This window comes from Telopea speciosissima, chromosome 7, assembly GCF_018873765.1.
Source record: "Telopea speciosissima isolate NSW1024214 ecotype Mountain lineage chromosome 7, Tspe_v1, whole genome shotgun sequence".
Classification (NCBI taxonomy): domain Eukaryota; kingdom Viridiplantae; phylum Streptophyta; class Magnoliopsida; order Proteales; family Proteaceae; genus Telopea; species Telopea speciosissima.
In genome coordinates this window covers 33,653,632-33,673,801 of record NC_057922.1, presented here as the reverse complement: position 1 = coordinate 33,673,801, position 20,170 = coordinate 33,653,632, and the positions used below count along the sequence as shown (strand labels likewise).

The 20,170-nt window shown below is 39.6% G+C and overlaps 1 protein-coding gene and 1 long non-coding RNA gene across 4 annotated transcripts; both read right to left on the bottom strand.

Annotated features, from left to right (window-relative positions):
- Positions 1–438: 438 nt before the first annotated feature.
- Positions 439–3,302, bottom strand: LOC122667498. Its single transcript, XR_006333803.1, has 3 exons — positions 3,154–3,302; positions 2,932–3,047; positions 439–574 (listed from the first exon to the last, which is right to left on the bottom strand). It is a non-coding gene; the product is annotated as an uncharacterized LOC122667498 (long non-coding RNA).
- Positions 3,303–3,955: 653 nt separating this feature from the next.
- On the bottom strand, positions 3,956–16,547 carry LOC122667497 (cysteine-tryptophan domain-containing zinc finger protein 7-like). 3 transcript variants are annotated; one of them, XM_043863775.1, is made up of 11 exons: positions 16,201–16,547; positions 15,137–15,209; positions 14,894–15,027; positions 14,378–14,758; positions 12,988–14,285; positions 11,580–12,043; positions 9,431–11,493; positions 9,189–9,331; positions 7,250–7,410; positions 5,952–6,112; positions 3,956–4,232 (listed from the first exon to the last, which is right to left on the bottom strand). In XM_043863775.1, exons 1-11 carry the CDS (start codon positions 16,354–16,356, stop codon positions 4,038–4,040), a joined length of 5,229 nt encoding a protein of 1,742 aa, XP_043719710.1. In that variant the 5' UTR covers positions 16,357–16,547; the 3' UTR covers positions 3,956–4,037. The 3 variants fall into 3 exon arrangements, with proteins under 3 accessions (XP_043719710.1, XP_043719711.1, XP_043719712.1); XM_043863776.1 differs by having other exon boundaries at positions 14,378–14,746; XM_043863777.1 differs by having other exon boundaries at positions 14,378–14,545.
- Between the last annotated feature and the right edge of the window lie 3,623 nt (positions 16,548–20,170).

Genomic DNA, 20,170 nt, shown 5'->3' with positions numbered 1-20,170 from the left:
AAGAGATATTGAATTACCATGCAACACAGAACAAGAACCACATCGTACCAAGAAATTCCCAACAAAATTTATTGGAGACCATCCAATCAACCAAAGATAGACCTGGACGACCAAAACCACCATGACCCATCTGGAATTGCCTGAACAGTGCAGTATAATCCAGTTTTTAAGAATGACAGCCAGCACACAAGCTGGACTAATATTAATAAATGTATCATTCAAATCAAGAATCACAGTCAGTATGAGCTACTTTAAAAACACAGTTCTAAGTCCATCCAATATAATAATGCCCATGGTTTCTAACTACATAATCAATGGGTAATAAATTTAATTATTTAAAGAATTAATGTTGTTCCTATGATACATTCCCCAAATGAGGTTTTTTTTCTGGGGGAAGAGGGTTAGGGTTTCAAAATTTCACGAAACAGATTGAGAAAGGGGGATCCAAGAGTCCCACGCGGGGGGGGGGGTGTTCAATTCTTGTACAAGTCAATAAAAAAATACTTTCTGGAGCCCTGTCGTTCATTATCCTTTGCTGCTGCCACCATCAGTACCACAACCCATTTTCACCCACCTGAAAGGTTTATGGTCAGTTCAGAAATACACACCTCAAATATTGTTATGTCGTGGATCCACATGCAAATAATATGCATATAAATCCCAGAAGCCCCAAAGGAAAGTGATCAACCCACCTAGCACTGCATACAGGAGTTGAATCATTTGACCCTACCTAGCTCCCTCTCTCTGTTCTTCCTAGATATATAAATGAATTTTATGGCAATTTGAAACTAACCAAAAAAAATAAAGAAAGAAAGCAAAACATAGCCTGAAGGTATATTACTACTACAAAAGGAGCCGAAGCCAAAAAGCAAACCCCCAGGGAAGCTAGCCAATGGGATGATGGTCCAGACACAAGGAAAGCCTATTTACCCCCCTCCCCCCCCCCCCACCCTTCCCCCCAAGCTAGCTCACCAGCAACAGAAAACTGCCCATTCCCAATAGAGATTTCTAGTCCCTTAAATAACTTCTACACTTAGCTCTTTGTTTATAGAGATGGTGATGCAGATTCATCACCGAAATGGGCTTATTTCTTTAGAAATAAGTCTAGGGTTGGGTTATATGTATGTTGGGCCTTTGATCCCACGGGTTTTCTATGTAATAGGCCACTTTTATGGGCCTAAAAGAGGGGTATATAGGTTGCATACGGGATTAGCCCAATATTTAGTCTATTTTTATGTTTTTAATTGAACCGGTTTAAATTGGTTGCATCCAATTGGTTCAATTGGTCTAATTTAAGTGAAGTGATCCTATTGGCTAAGAGGTTCTTATACCCTATTGGCTAGTAGGGAATCTTCTTTATTTTAAGTAGTTTAAGTTGTTTTTAAGTCATTAGGACTCTATTTTGAGTCTATTTTAGTTTCCTAGTCAGTTTAAGTTACCTAATAGGTTAGCGATTGGGTTAGGCCTTTCCTTTTTAGAGTAAAAGTCTATTTTTGAGTCTTTTATATAAGGTTGTAAGGGGGCAAAGCCTTGAACACGAATTTGATTAATGAAAAGCTTTTTGTTTGCTGCTGCCCTGCTCTGTTGAGTGTTGCTCTGTTGAGTGTGCATCCTTGTGGTTCTATCAAGGTGGAAAGGGACTGGTGGAATCCGGTTGACTCCTTACGCCGTGACGGCTGGGAGGATCTTCTTCAATTCGAAGGTGGTTCTATCCTTCACATCTGTTCAAGCTGCTGCCAGTGGAATCTCCAGTAAGTTTGACACCCAATTTCTTCTTCTAACCCTCTAATCCTTTCCCCCAATTGATCCCCTTTATGTTTTGTTTGAATCCCATAAACCCTAACTCCATTAAACCCTAGATCTTGCTGTCCAGTTTTACAGAATTTTCAAAACACTTAAAACTCTATAATACCTACATTATTATTGTCCTATAAACCTGCCTAGCCATACCCCCTAAGCCCCCCTTCCATTATCCTAACCTAAGCCCTAGATTTGACCTAAAACTGCAATTCTGTCCTACTGAAACTGCAGAACCAGCAGCCCCTTTGTTTCTTGTTATTGGTCCTGGTTTAATTGGCTTCTAGTAGGGCTTTACCCTATCTAGAACTACATTAGATGGGCCTTGGTCCAACGGTAAGGTTGCTCCATTGTGACCTAGTGGTCTCGGGTTCGAGTTTGGAAACAGCCTCTCTACAAAAACAGGGATAAGGCTGCGTACATTATGACCCTCCCCAGACCCCACAGTGGTGGGAGCCTCATACACTGGTTCGCTGTTTTACTTAGCTCTTGGTTTATATGAAACCAAATCCGAAAAAATCTTCCCAAAATCCATGGCAATAGTACCTGGGAATTATAGACATTTCTCTTATACAAACCACCCCCATCTCAACATTCATAAGGGACCTTAAGAATAATAAACTAATGAGGATGGTTAAGCCTACAGTGTATCCTTCAGATACTCCTGTCATGGGTTTTGAAAGAGAAACTATAAAATGCCATTATCATAGTTGGTCCCTTGTAAAACGCTTTTCTCTTTGTTTTTTTGTTGTTGTCGTCGTTGGGGAGGGGGGTGTATCGCTGTGCTTGGCCATCCCAAATTTTGAGCCGCCAATGTTTGCACCAAGCACAAATCATGCTCAACTGGCTTCAGAAATTTTTGAATTCCCAAGAAAGCTCAACTTGTTCTCATGCATGCTCGTCATACGGCAACCATGAAACAGAAATACTACAGTAACAATCATTATCAACATTTCGTAATAGTATCACACAAGTATAAGCCCTGGGTAATTGACCAAGACGTCATTTCCTAAATCAACAGCTTCGACTCCTAGAGTATACAATACTAAGTTATGGACTTATGGAGCTACATAAACATTTCAAATTGAAAATATTCAGGCAGTTTGGAACAAGGCCAGTGAAATGGAGATTTACCTGTCAGATCCCCATATCAGCAAGCTGGTGGTGTAGATGAGCCACAAAAAAAGATTAATTGCCCCACCCATGGATCTAATTAAGTTTTATTCACATATGAATAGACATGCATCCTCCTACATACAAAACCAGGAAAATTAAAATCAAGGTGATTGAAAATCCCAGTGAGGAAAAAAACAGTAAGAGGTCCAACCAGCTTAACAACATTAGAACTCTGCATACCTTTATCAAGGAGTATTATCAGGCACTCCACAAGGAAAATCTCCAACAACTAACATTCTGAGTACCCCAATTTCTTGCATCTTATAGAATCCTATCTGTATCTAATTTCTTCCTACTTGTCTCCTTTATCAGCGACAGGTAAAAATCATAGCCTTGTAGCACAACCTACACAATAAGAATGTACATAAAAGACTAAAAGTGGAGGAAGGGAGGAAAGAAGAAAGTTCCCTTGAAGATAGATGATGTCATGCTTAAAATTATATACCTGAAGTTGCCATCTCCATTGCCCTCGGATTCACAGCAAGTTTGAACTGAGATTCAACAAAGTGAATTAAACTGAGCTTGAATAGTTCATCAACTTGGCAACCTCCACCAACCTCTTGTACTTACATCTTTGAGTATTTAAAAAAAAACAAAGAACCAAAATTGAAGTCCTGTCCAGAAACGCCAGAAAGATGGCATCAATCAGAGCTATATTAGAGCCAACCTCGAAGGCATTCAATCTTTCATATTTTTGCCAAGAATTGACCCCTAGAGAGCAAGAACACTGCACTTCCCATAACTTTTAAAGCTTGTAGCAGACGCCTTGACTTGTGACAAAAGGCACTTCCTTCATCCCAACCTTCAAATTTTGGTTGATGGGCTAACCCTTCTCCATGTCAAAAACCAGCTGAAGGCTCACAGAGAATATAATGTTATCTCAATTTGTACACATTGTACAGAGAGGTGCTGAGCTGGCAATAGCATGCTCTTTTCTCAGAAGAATGTGCAGCCGAGAGATCCAGCTTGGTTACTTTTTTCTTCCTCCTTAAGGCCTGCTTACCATGGAAATGAACCAGAGAAAACATACTCACAGGATTACAAATTACTATGGCCATTGAATTTCAAAGGTTGATTACTTCCATTGCAAGCCGTACAAGACGTAGTAGTCCATCCACATCATGGAAACTGAAATCAAGAACCCGCTTTACAGAAGAGATACCCTCCACATGCCCAGACTCTTCCAGGATAGTGATGGCAACTGCAAAAGCATTCTGGGATTTCCTTGAGGCTTCCATCGCACTACTTACGTCCCGTGTCTGCAAACAATCAGATTCTAAGATACTCAGAATCTTTGAAGCAAAAAATAACTGTGGGGACAACGTTTACAAGTAGATGAACAGATAAATAATTGCAAGAATTAGGGAACATAGCAAGGTCATCAGACTGAAAAGCAAAAGCATTGGTCATAATAAAGGAGGGAGCAAGAAACAGCGTTCCCCCCCCCCCCCCAAAAAAAAGATTTAAACAAAAAAAAGCAAACCATTAATTTTTTATGAGCAACAATAGACATCGGAATAAAAGTGAAGAGGCTAATAAAGGCCAATAGGCCTCTGCTCTGTTTTAAAAAGTAGACCACAGTTCAAATTGTAAGAATGATGAACCATGAAGCAGTACTTCAGAATGTATCAATTATCAAACCCCCAAAACCGTTACATGATCCAATACTGCTGATTTGGTCAAGAACATTTGGTCAGATAGAACCGTGAAATTGAATTTTCCAGACTAAAGCAGAGATGATCAAGTCCATCCTCGTTCAGTGTCATAAAAATCATAATAAATGTTTGCAGAGAGATTTAAATTCACAAGAAGAGCCCAATTACAGAAAATGACTAACCTCTACAATATAACTTCACATGTGATGAGGATTGACAACAACTAAAATCATAATGTGACATGGGCCAGAACCCCATCCATCACCCCCCTGAATAATTGGCAAGTGGAGTTCACTCGGAGCACAAATTTGGTGGACATGTAGTCTATATCATAATCTATCCAAAGGTTGAATGTGACTTCAGGCCAATCTAACATCTCCTATATGTGGTTATAAAGGTTTTAAAACGGCTCAGAAAGTCCAGAGAATGAAAGTAACAGGAGCTCAACCGGAACAATTGAAAAATCAAGGGAGAAAGCTCATACATGGTAGGCCATATAGTTTAGAAAGGTCCTTGAAAATTTTTCTCCTGACTTTTCTTTTGTAGCCTAATGCTAAAACCCCCAAAACATGAACCTGGCTCGTAGATGGTACAAAGTCTGGTTCCATTTTAAAAAATGGGCATCTGAGATCTTCAGGGGAAAGGTCAAAGAAAGAAAAGCGATATTAGATTACACTCAGCCACCGAGTCCTCAACACACCCAGCCCTCTGGACCATGTGCATCAGATGCATGCTAACAAAGAGGTAATCATCTCCATTTACAGGTCATGATATATGGACATTGGGATGGAACACAGAATCTGGCTCAAGTTCATGCACAAAGAATCAAAAGTAATTATAGGGTAGGTGCTAAAAAAAGGTAAACCACCGATATTTGGGATGCAGGACCACTGCAATGGGCGACAGCAGTCAACTAATCCCATCTAGTAGATCTACACTTAAAATCACCAATCAGAAAATTGTATCATTAACGCACACCAAATTTCACCAACAGTCAATAACTCAATATGGAGTTCTAAGCACACCCAATCCTCCCTCCCAAGAAAAATAACATGGTGTAGATATGTTGTAAGCTAACTGTACTTGCTTTCTACATGATTATACCATTTTATTTCATATTTACTGATAATAAACAAGTTTCCAAGATTCTTTTCCACTAATTACACCTCAATTAGCCTAGTACATGTATGTCCAAGAAGTTGACCATAAACAATAATTTACAGATTATTATGCATCTATATTCATTGCAAAGTGCTTAATGGTGATTCTACAAGAACATGTACAAATTTGGTAGATAATACATAAGAGATTGAGTAGACTTACAAAGCCAAGCAGCCGCTCAAAGGTGGGGCGGTTTCGAGCAATAATGATATGGTTTCCAGCAACCTGAGAACTATTATTATCTTTGGTTAGAACAATCTTATCCACAGCTGCCTGATTGTTCAAGTTATCAACATCTGAGGCGGACGAGGATGGAGACTCTCCTGATGATGAAAGAATCAGGATGTAACAATAGTGTCAAGAATCAAACTGAAGCTTTTAAATTAGCTTTGCATCAGAATCAGGCTTATTTTTATCGGCATAGGTACACAGGATTGTCTATTCATTTATTTACTTGATGAAAATTTTTGTATGACAAGGAATTAAACAAAATGGAGAGAGGGGAACCACCATTCTTTATAATGATGAATAATCACCAATTTAACATTTCTTTGAGGTTCAATGAGCATTACATCTCAACCTACTGTCATAATTTATACTCGATTCATAAGGATTTCTCTATTGTCAGACATTCTTAAGGCCTGTTTATCGTGTCAAAATGCTATTTGTAAATCTCCTAGTTTCTTTTCTCTGAACTTATAGTCAATTAATCGTAACTAATAAATACCCATTGAAAAGAAGTTACCGCATGCAATTCACTTTCAGCAAGAAGGGCAATAAAATTAGCATTTCTTTCCAAGAGCAAATTATTGTTTAGTGAAATTGTCTGAGAAATTGAGAATAGCAATTAAAAAGATTGGATTGGGTGGCGAGGGAGGGGAACACCACAAATTAACATATCTTGAGGTTCATGGGGCAATAAAATTATAAATAATTATCGTCAACTCACGATATATTTATCAGTGTTGAAATTCTCCCCGTGAATCCCCCAGGTTCTTTTCACTCAATCTATAGGAATTAGAAAACTAGTGGTCTTTAGTAAATCCTCAATAAAAAAAAGGGTACTTTGTCACGGTCTCTCTCCAAACCTCATACATAAAAACAGTGGATTTTTTAAGACCAATCAAACTGTTTGAGCGTTAATTTCCAAGCCGGAAAGGTGGTTTTATTAGGATTTTGGATATCTATAGTACAAGAAGGAAGCAGGAAACTTTGTTTAGTGGAGGCAAAATTTCAATTGCTAAAATACTTTTTCTCGTCACTTTACAACTGCAGAGTCATTATGTCTTCAAATTGGCAAAAAACTGTGGTATTCAGGAGACAAATTAGTAACAGATTTTTCATGAGCAGAGAAACAAGAGTAAAAACGATGACCATATAATGGGATAAATATAGCCTCAGAGATCAAAACAGAGTCCAAAATATCTTCAACTTCCACACAAAGGGCCTATTCAAATTACCTGGAGGAACCACTTTCAATGCATTTTGCAGCTCAATCTGATCTTTAGATGCAGTAAAATGTTTGGAATAAATTACTTTCATGTGTGCCACCTCTATGCATTTGTAAGCCATAGCAGCAGCAGCCATTTCTTTCGCTCTCTCATATTCACGTGCACAAAACCTACAATATCAATAATAGCATAACGTCATTCCATACAACTTAATTCATATTACCCAAACCCATGTAACAAGGCTACAAGTCATTCTAGCAACTTGCTCCAGACTCATCATTGAATTATAATTGAGCAACCAAACAAGATGCTTGGGGGGGGGGGGGGGGAGACTACTTTTAAAGTTGGCTTTTAGCATTCATGCAATCAAGGAGCTTTCTAGATACTACTTTCCAGTGAAATCAGGTTGCAATTGAAAACTAGAAGTTAACTACGGTAGCCTATATATGGGCAAGGTGAGGGCAGCTAAGGGGCTCTGGTGATTGAGCTTGCTTTTAGTGAATTGGTTGCTCTTGTTTGCTGTCATTGTTTGTGGTTTGTTCCCTTGAGTTATAGCTCATCCAATTTCTTCTCTTCTTTACTATCATTACCTTCTAATTTTGTCACTTGTTCGTTGCACCCATTCCCCTACCCATGAGTCCATGACCAGCCTCTTTACTCTACCCCCTTTATCCTCTTACTCTTACCTCTTTTTTTTACCTTCAATTAAATCGCCTCCAACCCTTGTCCAAAATCTCCCTAATTCAACCCTAAACAGCCTCATCAAAACACTCAAGCAACCAGGCAAATGTTTTTTCTCTATATTTTCTATCATCATTAATTACATAATAGAATCATTACAGTCCCTTTCAAACCCACCATTAAACTTCATAAACCCTTCTATTTCAAAAACCGTTACCTATTTCCGACATCTGGCATCAATCCACCAAAACTCCAATCCTAGTTTACAATAAACCCTCATTTTTGCCCTTCTTTCACCCCTTTTTGACCTAAACAGCCACTATTCTATCTTCGCAAAAACACCAACAGATTGCAACCCGAGGGCGATTTGGAGCATAAAATTTCTGCTCTTAGAGGAAACTTTTGTCCAACATCAACTGAGTGGAAACTAAATATTCAAAGAGGTTATGAATGGTTTCCCATGGTAGAATGTCAACACCTCAGCACAAACATATTGTAAACAAGAAAAACATAGAGGCAACACAAAAATGTCTGCTGGAAAAAGTGGCAGTGATGTGGTACTACTAAAAGGAGCCATTGCTTAGAGCAGAGGTAAAAGGTTCGGGCCACCAGGGCAAATGCCCAGGTTTGAGTCTTGATGGTGGCCACAAAATGCAATGGTCAGGACCGATTCCAAACTCCCCCCCCCCCTCCCAGAACCCCGCATAGGCAGGACCAGTAATGGGTAATGGCCCTTTGATGTGGTATTAATCATAAGAAGAATATTTATGAGCCCACAAAAGCAAGAAATTCATCTCAACAATCCACTCAAAGACTCTGGCGACAACTCAGAAGATAAAAAGTTGAAAAGCCCTGCTGCCAGTTTCACCAAGATGAATTTTATTTCCAAGTAGAGCTTTCCAGTTATCTTGTTTCCCATTTCTACAACTGAATTCCCCCAAATGCTACTAAATTAGGAGGCAAAACAAGAAACAACAGCAGAAGTTCATCAAATTAGTGTCGTATATTGCTGGATTAGCCTTACCAGAAAAATGTAGCAGCTCTCTTTTTTTTTCCACCATTGTTCTTTTTCAGTAATAATAAGTGTATAGTGTCTAGAACAATAAGATGTAAGTTGATCCAAATGCTATAAGATCTTATCAAAACAGTGGTTGATACTTGATAAAGTGACTTTGCTCTCAATACAATTCAAAAGTGAAGAAAAAGAATAGATGATGTGTGTCGCATGAAAGAAAGGGTTTCTGTCAAGTGTCAACATTTGGCTTACCAGCATAGTTGGGCAGTTTCACTATAAACATTCATGGATCTGGTAAGCTCATTAGGCAAAGGTTCAAAAAGTGAGGCAGCATGAAGAAACTTTAAAGCCGCCTCAAAGTATAGCCTAATCCTCTCAAGATCTAAGCCAGAATCCTATAAAAGACACACAAATCGAAAAAAGAGTCAGGTATGACATTGTGAATTTTCAGAAAAACAAAGGGTTAAACATCGTGATAGGACAACTTTAAACACCTTAAAACGATCAGCAGTGTGTTTCAGATCTTTGGCTTCCTTCAATGCAGTATTAGCAGCAGCAGCCTGGCCAGAAGAATCCCTTCTAGCTGGACTTGGGGCATTGAGGGCATTAAGATCCCTGAGCCCAAGACTATTAGGTGTGGGATGTCTCAAATTACCATGACAAGCTCCATTATGATTATCAAGCTTCCTAGTGTGACTTGAAACCTTCAATGCATCACCACCACCACAAGAAGCATCAACAGGCAAAACATCAGATGCACTTACTGGCATTGGTCGGGGACACCGAGACTGTGTTTCCTTTTTATCTCCAGAATGTGGGAAGAGTTGAGACTTCCCTCTCCCAGATGCTACATCCATCTTATCAATTCTATCCGAAAGAAACCGACTGGAGGATTTCTCACCATCACAGTCCAGCAGCAGATTTTTCTGTGTGATGGATTTCCCATCTTTGCTGCAAGTGATTTTCACAACAGATTCTTCATGTCCCCCAAATTTTGACAGGTTTTCTCTTTTATTGCTTTCACTTGACCATTTCCCTGAAGAATCTTTCTTACCCAAGTAAGTCTTCTCATCCTTATCATACTTAACAGCACATTTATCCTGAGAGCTGTATTTTCCATCCCTTGTGTCTTGATGGTAAGGAGAATGATCATGAGATTCAGTCTCGGCCTCATACCTCAAGCTTTTTGTTGCATGCATGTCTTCTTGCTCATTGAATGAATCAGAAAGCTTGACCTTACCTTTATCAAAACCAGATTTGGAACTTCTGTGTTTCTCTTTAGACCGTGATGAGGATCCCTTCCCAGACTTCCGAGGAAGATAACCATTAACACGGTAATGGCCGTTATTCATCCTCTCCTCACTGGGGCCATGGTCCTTAGCCCGCAGTTCATTCTGATATCGGTTATACCTATCTGTGGTATCAGCATCACCATTCACCAAATGGGTGTGTTTGAATTCAGAAGGTTCAATCTGTCTGTGCCCTTTGCCAACAGATGTGTGATCAGCATCCTTGTCCTGATAATCCAGCACAGGAGACTCCAGTGAACCATGATGTGACACATGAAAAGTCTTATCCTTCCTTACCATACCAGACCGAACACTGCCACCATCAGCTTCTCCATCAGAGAATCTTCTTGGGCTACCAACGACAGAGACACCATGGTTCATTGCATCATCTTTTCCCAACATATCTCTTCTTGCCGATGTAAGCTTGTCTGGATTGGACAACCTCAAAGGAGAAGATGAAACAGATTCTACAGGTGAACCTTTCACTTCCTGGAAGTTGTTTTTAGTTTTACGAGATCCAGAAACCTTTGAAGAGCTTGAAGTGGCAGCCATGGAAGGCTGTCCATATCCCAGGTCCTTTTTTAATGAATCTAAAACATCCAGGGTCCGTTGAGACACAATTTTCTCTCCCCTATATTGCTCTAGTTGCTGATCCTTCTCCGTATAACATGCGGCTTCTGCTTCCATTTCATCAACTGATCGATCTCTACTTCCGGACAAGAGGATTTTCGTCACCTTACCCTTTTTGTCTGATCTACCATCACCGTTACTAGTATTGTACTCCTTTGGCTCAGACTTAGAAGCTCTGGCCTTCTTTTCCTTTCGGCATTCACTTTCACTGGTCTCCTCCTTCACAGAACCCCTACTGTCATGAAGGTGATGCCCACTTCTTGGGTCTAGATGAATTTGACTCTCCTGCCACTCCTTCACCTTCCTCTTCTTAGCAGCAACATTCATTTTATTGGATTTCCCCAAATCCTGGGCAGCACCCCCATCCAGAGGAACCTGAACTTGGTCTTTAAGTTTCTTTACAGAAGATGGAAAACTGTCTCTTCCATCATGCTTTGAATTCTTCGAACTATTCGAATCCTTTCCAGGTGCCTTAGCTGGCAAACCACCAGTACTTGAGCAGGGGTGGGCGAACCCCAGATCAGAATTCCAATCATCATCAGTATAATACATACTTTCTGTCTTCGTTTTCTTAGAAGTTCTGTATTCATTTTGACCAGCTTCCCTCTTGCTTTTTGTTTTTGAGGACTTGGCAACACCTGTTAACATAGATGAAAGAACCGATTTCATATTTCCAACTAAAGAATTGTGAAAGCAATAGAGATATTAGCTTGTAGAACAATACCTCCATCCAAAGAGTGTTCAAGCAGTTTATGTTTCTCTTTCTGTTTATGCATGACTTTATCCACAGCCAAGTCGCCTGACTTGCTTAATTGTTGGAAGACAGGCTTGTTCACAGGATTGGAATCCAAAGGAACCTGGTTCACATCATTTAAGCTTCTACTCTTCACAGAGGTCTGCTGATTCTTCTTTGTAGAACTTGAAAAGTGAATGGAGCCCATGTGGTTAGCTGCACTTGATGCTTCCTTTGAACCAGGTTTTTTCTTTGCATTGCCAGGCACAGCCCGCAAACTAACATCAAGGTGGCTGTCATCAAGACGCCGAGCCTCATCCAAGGCTACTACTGATGCAGCTGCAACAGGCAGACTATGTATGTTATTTTGACCCTCAGTGATGGGGACTTGGTATGCTGCATACAGAGCTCTTGTTGTCTCCTCTTCACTAACATCACACCGGTTCATTTCAGGCCTGGCATCCAGTTTCGATATCAATAATCAGATAAAGAGAGAACCAAGAGCATAATCAACGAGGAGGGGCAACATAGTGAGGTCCTCTAGAACAGTACATCTACATGATGAATAGTCCAAATCCATGAGGGCAAATACATACCCTTCACCCTATTATTGCCAATTCCCACAAAATGACTCAAATATCCCTCAAGTTAAACACACACAGGGCATATAAGAGTGCATGCAGTAAGTAAACTTATGATGATTCAAAGACATGGCCCACAAATTTTTCCTTCTCCAACATGAGGATGGTTAACCACAGCATCTGATTATCCTCATGAAGCCAACTATGACAGAGAAAGAAGTAACCAAGCAACTTGTTTAAATGAGAAATACACCTTTATTTCTGAAGCAATGGTAGTTAATGTGATTTTTGCCAGATAATCCAAGACACTTTCCTAACTCGAAAGAGCCCCCCCCCCCCCAATAGGAACAACAAAATATAAAGAGCACCCAATCTCCAACACTCAATCATTCATGAAAAAAAATGTGGCAAATCATCTTCAATGTTGTAATGTTAAAATATCAAATGGACCAAACAAACTTTAACAGCCTCATGAGTCATGACATGGTCAGCAACAAACACCAATACCACAATTGATGATAAATGTTGTTCCATACGTAGGAAGTAGCCTTAACATCTAACTGTACTTTCAACAGTTTCACAATTTGATGAAATATTTATGTAGTACTTTCATGTGTAAAGTTTAATGGGTGACGAAATATAAGGTTCTGCCTGCTTACGGTTTTGATGAAAAAAGGAATTTCAGATATGTTTTTTCTCATTGGTCTCAAAAAGATTTAAATTAACCAGCAAATTTCTTTGATTGGGGCATTCTTGTCATAATTTCAACAAACTATAATAAACTAAAGAATCCAAAATACTGCTGGGAAGGAACTTACAGCCAATTAAGCATGCTGCACAACCACTTCTCCGGAAGGACCGTGGGCTCCATGCCAAAAGGTAGAAGCCTCCACTTTTGACACTTATCACAGGCAACCCAATTTTCTTTTATAACAACAGAAGGGGGATGAACTGCATCAGGAACAGACCCATTTTCCATTAAAGAAGCAGCTGGCAGGGTTGCCCTTGACGCCTCTGATCTCAATTGATTATCAATCTTTTTACCACTTAATCTGTTTTTTGGATTGTCTGCCAATGTGTGGATTTCTTTATGAAAAAACTCAGACTTTGAGTCATTCCACCGGCCTTTAAAAGGCATTTCCAGTGAGTCTACTCTATCCTCAGCTTGCACCACTATTGAATCACCAGTTAAATCCCTATGGTTGTCCATGGTCTTCGCCAAGTCTTTGCGTGATTTTACATCATCCAATTTTCTTTTAGAAGGGTAATCATCAGGTTGACTGTTTTTCTTCTTATCTTTTGATGCTGAAGACGAAACAATCTTCAAGCTTTCCTTTGGGAACTCTGCAGCAGGGGTTCCTTTACTTCGGCTTCCCTTTGATTTCTTTTTGCCACCAGATGACAGCTGCTCCTTCCCATGGGGCCTCTTCACTCCATCCTGTTCAGAGGATGTAGATTTCACCCCAAACTTCTGTTTTGGAGCACCTGTGGGTCCACCATCAAGATCTTTCCCCACCTTGGCAGCATCCGATTCAGTTCCACATGTGTCATAGCTCTTATTACCTTTGTTCCTTTCTTTCCTTGGGTTCAATATCTTGTCTGCTGAACTCATTTTCACACTCTGTTTATCAACCATGTCCACATCTTGGCTGGGCACTGACTCCAATGCTTCCGAAGAGAATATTTTATCCTTCTCCAGACACTTATTGGCTTCTCTGGAAATATCAGGAGCCCTAACAGCACCTTTAGTTGTATCTCCTGTGCCAAATTTTGAGCTGGATAAGAGAGGAAGTTTCATGGCATTAGGAACAAGCTCCCCGCCTGCAGGGGTCTCAATGTCTATGTCATTTCCAGAACCTTTACCACTCCCGTTCTTCACTTCTAAAGATCTCCCACTTTTCTCCACAGACTTCGATTTCTTCTCTCCCAACACTTTACTAGCCCCCATTGCAGAAGACAACTCATCCACTGGCATGCCAAAACCTTCCAGGCTACCCTTGTGGGCAGGCCCATACCTACTGTCTCTCTGAAGCTTTTCTTCTTCCGATAAGCAGAGCAGATTATCAGGTAAAGGTGATAACAACAGGCCCCCGGGGATGGGAAAAGATGTCGTAATCTGCTCACCGCATCAACAAGACCAAGCCATATGGATCACTTGGTTCACCCAAACAGAAATAGAAAGCAAGGAAATGAGGAAAATAAGTTTACCTGAAGTATACTAGTCGGAGATTCGGGAGACAGCCCTCCACTTTCAGCAGGGCTGTCCTCAAACGATGAAGAAGGAGACATATCAAGGCCGAGACCACTGTATATCTCGGCATTCTTCTGAGCTGAACTGCTATCAGGACCTACTTTGATTCGAACCTTCAGTATTTTCTGATCATTTGGATTGACCGATTTATTTAAATGTTCAGTTTTTGGACTGAACTCCACAGAGGCACGAACAGGGTACGAGCATACATCTTTTTTAACTGAATTGTCGACAGATGGGACCCTTAAAACAGGTGGCGGCGCAGCGCTGATAGAAGCAGGTCCAAGCCTGACAGAGAAGGGTGCACCGGATGGAAGTGAAGAGTTCTGACGTGCAACCTGAAAAGTAACATTAGGAAGATCTCAAATAAAGAAGAAAATCCCTACCCAGTGTAAGGGTAGGCAATGGATTGTGCCTTTGAGAAATGAAAGAACAAATAAGAAGAGAATTTTGTCCAAATTTAACAATACATCCTCCACTGGCAACTGGTTTGGCGATCTTGGTGTATTGTGGTTCTGCACTTTTGGTGGAATTATTGGGTGAGACCAAACGGAAGGAGACCGCTGATAAGTGGGTAAAAACGAACCGTACCCACCAAATTTTGCCCCTGTCAAAATGCATAAATTCCAATATCATCACTATGGAGGACAAAGAAAGCATTAATTACATGCAATTCAGCAAACACCGAAATTATAGTCCTGTCATGGATCACTTACCCAAATTTTCCGCAGAAACCCCACCTTCAAAATCTTTTTGAAAATGACCTAAGACATCTTGAAGCTTTTCATCCTTACGAAACAGAAACCAAAATCTTACAAATGTTGGAATATTGACAGAATTATAGCTCGAAAGAGTAAAAGGAGAGTGGTGACAACAACTAGAACCAGAAAATAAGAAATGATGTATTCAGAAAGATGAAAGGTTTTGGAAAATAAACTAATGGCGTGTTCTGTATGCAGAAGTAACCAACAAAGCAATTTTACTTTGTGATACTGTTTTGTACTGTCAAAAAAGGAAATTGATCCATGCTCTACTTCATAAGTATCCAAAGTTCACAAAAAGGGAGATCAAGTCAAAGTCCATGATATTAGAAAGGCTTTTAAAAGAGTACAATCTGGGGAAATGCATACAATATGTGCCCACACAACCAAAAAAAATTCTATTTTCTGATATCTCCATTAAAAAGGAGGATATTGTATTCTATTCAATGACTTTAAATTATCAGAAATAAAACTGTAGAACACAACGAAACATCACGAACAAACAGGTGCATGGGGCCAACCTTTGAGCATAACCAGTTGATCTAGTAATTTTATATGTTGAATGAACCAATTAAACTTTTTTTCCCCTAATACTGGAATAGGTCAAAGAGATGTGTCAATGTTGAATCACACTGATGCGAACTGAAATCACACAACCACATGTCCTCAGAATCTCTAGAGCCATAACATAGTCTAACTAAGAGCTCCCACATTTAATTTCCAATGCAATTTGGGTTCTGACAACAATATTTCTGAACCTCCAAAAACAAATCTTGAGCATCCAGAACACATGCGTCAATCAATAGGTTTTAGCCCCTAAGACAATTGAAACCAGCAACCAGAGCAACCAAGTACCCCCCAAGCATTTAATGCCCAATATAAGACATACAGAACAAGAAAAAAAAAATAAAAATTTAAGCAAAGCTATAAACATGATCACGATATTTCATTGAAAAAAGGGTCCAAAAAAAATTTCCAAACTTTGTTGGGAAGTAAAATAAACGGAAAGAAACCCTTACGATGTAAGAGAGAGCAACATCAGGGTCGATTCTTGAGTCGTCATCCTGATAAAAGCAAGCCTCGCCTTCTTCAAGCTCAGTCTCCTCCATCTCTACTCCAACATCAAACCCTAACCCTAACCCCTTCCTCCCATCCCTACTCCCTACAGAGAGCATCAAAAACCCTCAAATTCCTCTCCAAAAAAACCCACCTTCCTTAAATTCCTACATCACTCGAAATCAAAAAAATCAGACGAACTCAACTCAGACATCAAAAACCCACAAACATCCACAAATGAAATCTCCCGTAACGATAATGATCGAACACAACCAGAGACCCTCATCGAAACAAACCTCAAAAAAAAAAAAAAAAAACAAAAGAAGATGTCTTTTGTTTTTTAATCCCTAAAACTTTCCAAAAGAGTTCGACGAGACCACGATCGGTGTCAACAGTTGGAAGAGTCCGAGTTCCTTCTCTGACTTGAGATCGTCTGAAAACGCTCTGGTGACGACCTCAAATCGATTCGCTGTACAAAAACTTCTGGTTTGGGATGTTAGTTAACAATACAAACGAGGAAAGAGCTGTGTTTTTTCTTCTTTATTTCTATTTTTATTTATTTATTTTAAATTATGTTTTTTATTTTTTCCCAGCTTATTTTCCTCTAATTTCCTTCTCCCGTCTTCCCCCATCTCTCTTTGTGAAACCATAGTTTAACTCCTCAAAGATACAGAGACCCGATCTACCCCAGTGGACAAAACGGGTGTAACGCGTAAGGTTAAAAACATAATCTCCAACTCTCCTCTACTCTCCAAGTCTCACAAGGATTTTGACCGCGTGTCTGAAAAGCAATTTCTCCTTCTCTCTCATGGTTTTATGAATCGCCATCGGCATATCGGCATATTGGCCGATATGATACTGAGATGGATCGGATCCAACCGGATCCAAATTACTTTACCCAATATTCCCTGATTCCAGGCTATCCATATCGTTATTGTTATCGATCGAGACTCATATGAATAGCGATATTGATATTGATACCTATAACTCTCTCTAAGAATCCTCATCGCATATCGGCCGATGATATTATATTGATATGGATCGGGTTTATTCACCAAAAAGTGGGTTAGTTCCAAATTACGTCTCATACTTTACCTAATATAGACCGATTCTAATCGATCTATAACGTTATCTTATTGGTATCCGTCAAGACTAATATGGATATCAATACTAATAGAGATACCATACCTACCTCTGTGTGTGCTCACACAAGTAATCGTCCAGCTGAATAGTGTTCAATGAGAAGAAAAGAGTGGGTTCACCAATGGGATACTAGTAGGGGTGTAAATGAATAGTCGAAATCCTGTTTCCGTATCCGTTTAGCACTATTTGAATCCGTCCAAAAGCTAAACCAATGCAGATACGGATAGACTATAGCTATCCGAAAAGCTATATTTACATGTAAACGGATAAAATTCCCGATTCGTACTCGTGTCTGTATCCATTTAGCACTATTCGAATCTATCTGAAAGCTAATCGGATGCGGATGTGGATATAGCACTATACGAGCCGAATCCGATCCGTTTACATCCCTAAATACAATGGGGCATGCACATGAATTTATACACTAGTATCATGGTTTTTTCCCCAATTTTTTTAAGGGTAAGGAGGAAAAAAGGTTGCCAAATTGTATGGTGCCTGCACCCAAACATAGGAAGAGCAAAATGACCTCCCAACCCCTCGTGAAATGAAAAATCTCACCTTTGTTGGAACTTGGAAGTCCCTATTTGCTTTCATTGGCCACACAATCTCGCAGTGTTACCCTCCCTTGTTTTTTAATCTTTTTGACTTTTTACAATATTAAGTGAAACGTCCGAGTTTCTCTCCACCCACAGTTAATGAGAATCTATTCAACGCATGTGTGGGATGGGCGAAAGAGGGCATCACAATTAGGGGTGTCAATTGTAAGCTTGCACCGATAGGACTAACCTATCCAAACTCCCAATTGGTGAAAACTCGAAACCAACCCAACATGTTAGCTAAATATGTCGAACTAAGGCCTGGCACGTTAGCTATACATGTCGTCCATGGTGCAAGGGGATGGCCCGACACGTTTAAGACTATTTATAAACCGTTTGATTTACCCCAATTTCCCCATAAATTCCCTATTTTATCTCAAATATGTCATTTCTTATTCTCCTTAATTAATTTATCATCTTGAATTACGAAAGATAAAATATAAAGGACTATGGACCGAGAAAGAAACATAGACCGATAATTGAATATTATGCACTGATGGGCCAAAAATAAACGAAACGCATAATTAAGGTTGTTTATATTGTTCGAAATGTCATCGTATGAATATGCATTGAGATTGAGGCCCCATAGAACTCCAAAAATTTTTATTTTTTTGTAGAAATCTCCAAATAAATTAAATAGGGTTAATTTTACGGACACCCCCTGTAAGTATCCAATATATCACGAACATGCCAAACTTTGGCAAAATATCACAGACTACCCTTACTTTATATTTTTATTTCAACTTAGTCCACCACGGTGACCACGTTAGGTCTGTGCAGTTAAGTTGCTGTTAGTTCTTGTATAATGATGAAATTACCCTTAGCATAGGGGGAACTTCCCATAATACCCTTAAGGCTAAAACCCAAATTACAAGCCATTCTTTTCATCGTCTTCAATTCGTTGGGTCTAAGGTAGAAGAAGCAAGAACTGGGAAATTTCAAGATGAACCAGAAAAAAAAAAAAAAAAAAAAAAAAAGGAGATACTGTATTTGAGGTTTGAACGAGTAAAGTAAAATCTATTTTCTGCCTGGAGATCGTCATCTATAACTTATTGTTTTGCACACAAAACAAAAATCCAGATCTGGGTTTGATGGCCTGCGGCCAAGAAGTTGCAGATCCTCCAACTATGCAAATCCTTCTCCATGTCTGCCTAATTGGCTTGATCTTTCCCAAATCTGGGTAGAAGTCTTCTTTATCTTAAAAAAATATATATATAGTTTTCAATATGGGTGAAATCATAACATTGCAACAACTTCACAGTTTTGAGCGTGGTGAAATCTTTCCCAAATCTGGGTAGAAGTCTTCTTTTATCTTAAAAAAAAAAAATTAGTTTTCAACCGGCTTAATCATTCCCACTAGTCTCTGATTACTAATGGTTTTATTATAAATTGATGCAGTTTGGAGTTTGATCAAATTACTGAAGTTATTCACTCCCAATCATAAGCAAATTATTTCATATTCAAGACTGTGCATCACCATGTAATCAGCCCAGATCCAGGCATCCAACCCTCTAAATATTACGCTAACCTCCGTTGCAACAATGATATGTCTGTAGGAACTAGAACCCTTGCCGCATGGCTAGCCTTGAGAACCCTTGCCGCCTGTGGCTGTTTGGCCGTTTGGTCGGCGGCTGTTTTTTTCTCTTATCTCTCTCATACCCCGTACCAGTAGCCCAACCAATGGTAGCGGCAGTTAAACCCATCGCAACCTACGGCCGAGAGGGCTGATAGCTTGCGGTTGCTTGACAGTCGGCCAAGGACGATTTAGTTTTTTGGCTATTTGCGATCAGCGGTGGCCTGCAAAATCTGAAGTTGATATTTTTTGGCTATTTTCATTCACGTCTGTGTATGAAAACTTCCCCCTTTCAAGAATTAAAAAAAAAAAGAAGGAAAGTTGAAGAAGATGGGAGGATGGGATTCCATTTTTTATTTTATTTATTTAAATAACTACTTGGGGGTTAAAATGGACATTTCAACTTTGGGTGCTAACTGTGCTTAACGTCAGGGGGAAGGTTGATATTTTGACATAGTTTGGCATGCCCGTGATATTTCATATACTTATAGGGGGTGTCCGTGACATTTTCCCTTATAAATAAGACCAGACATAGGCTATGAGGATCCATTAGCTAAACAGATCAGTCACGGTGCAGGATCCTAAAATAGGGGCACTAGTTAGACCCACCCGAAGCTGTCC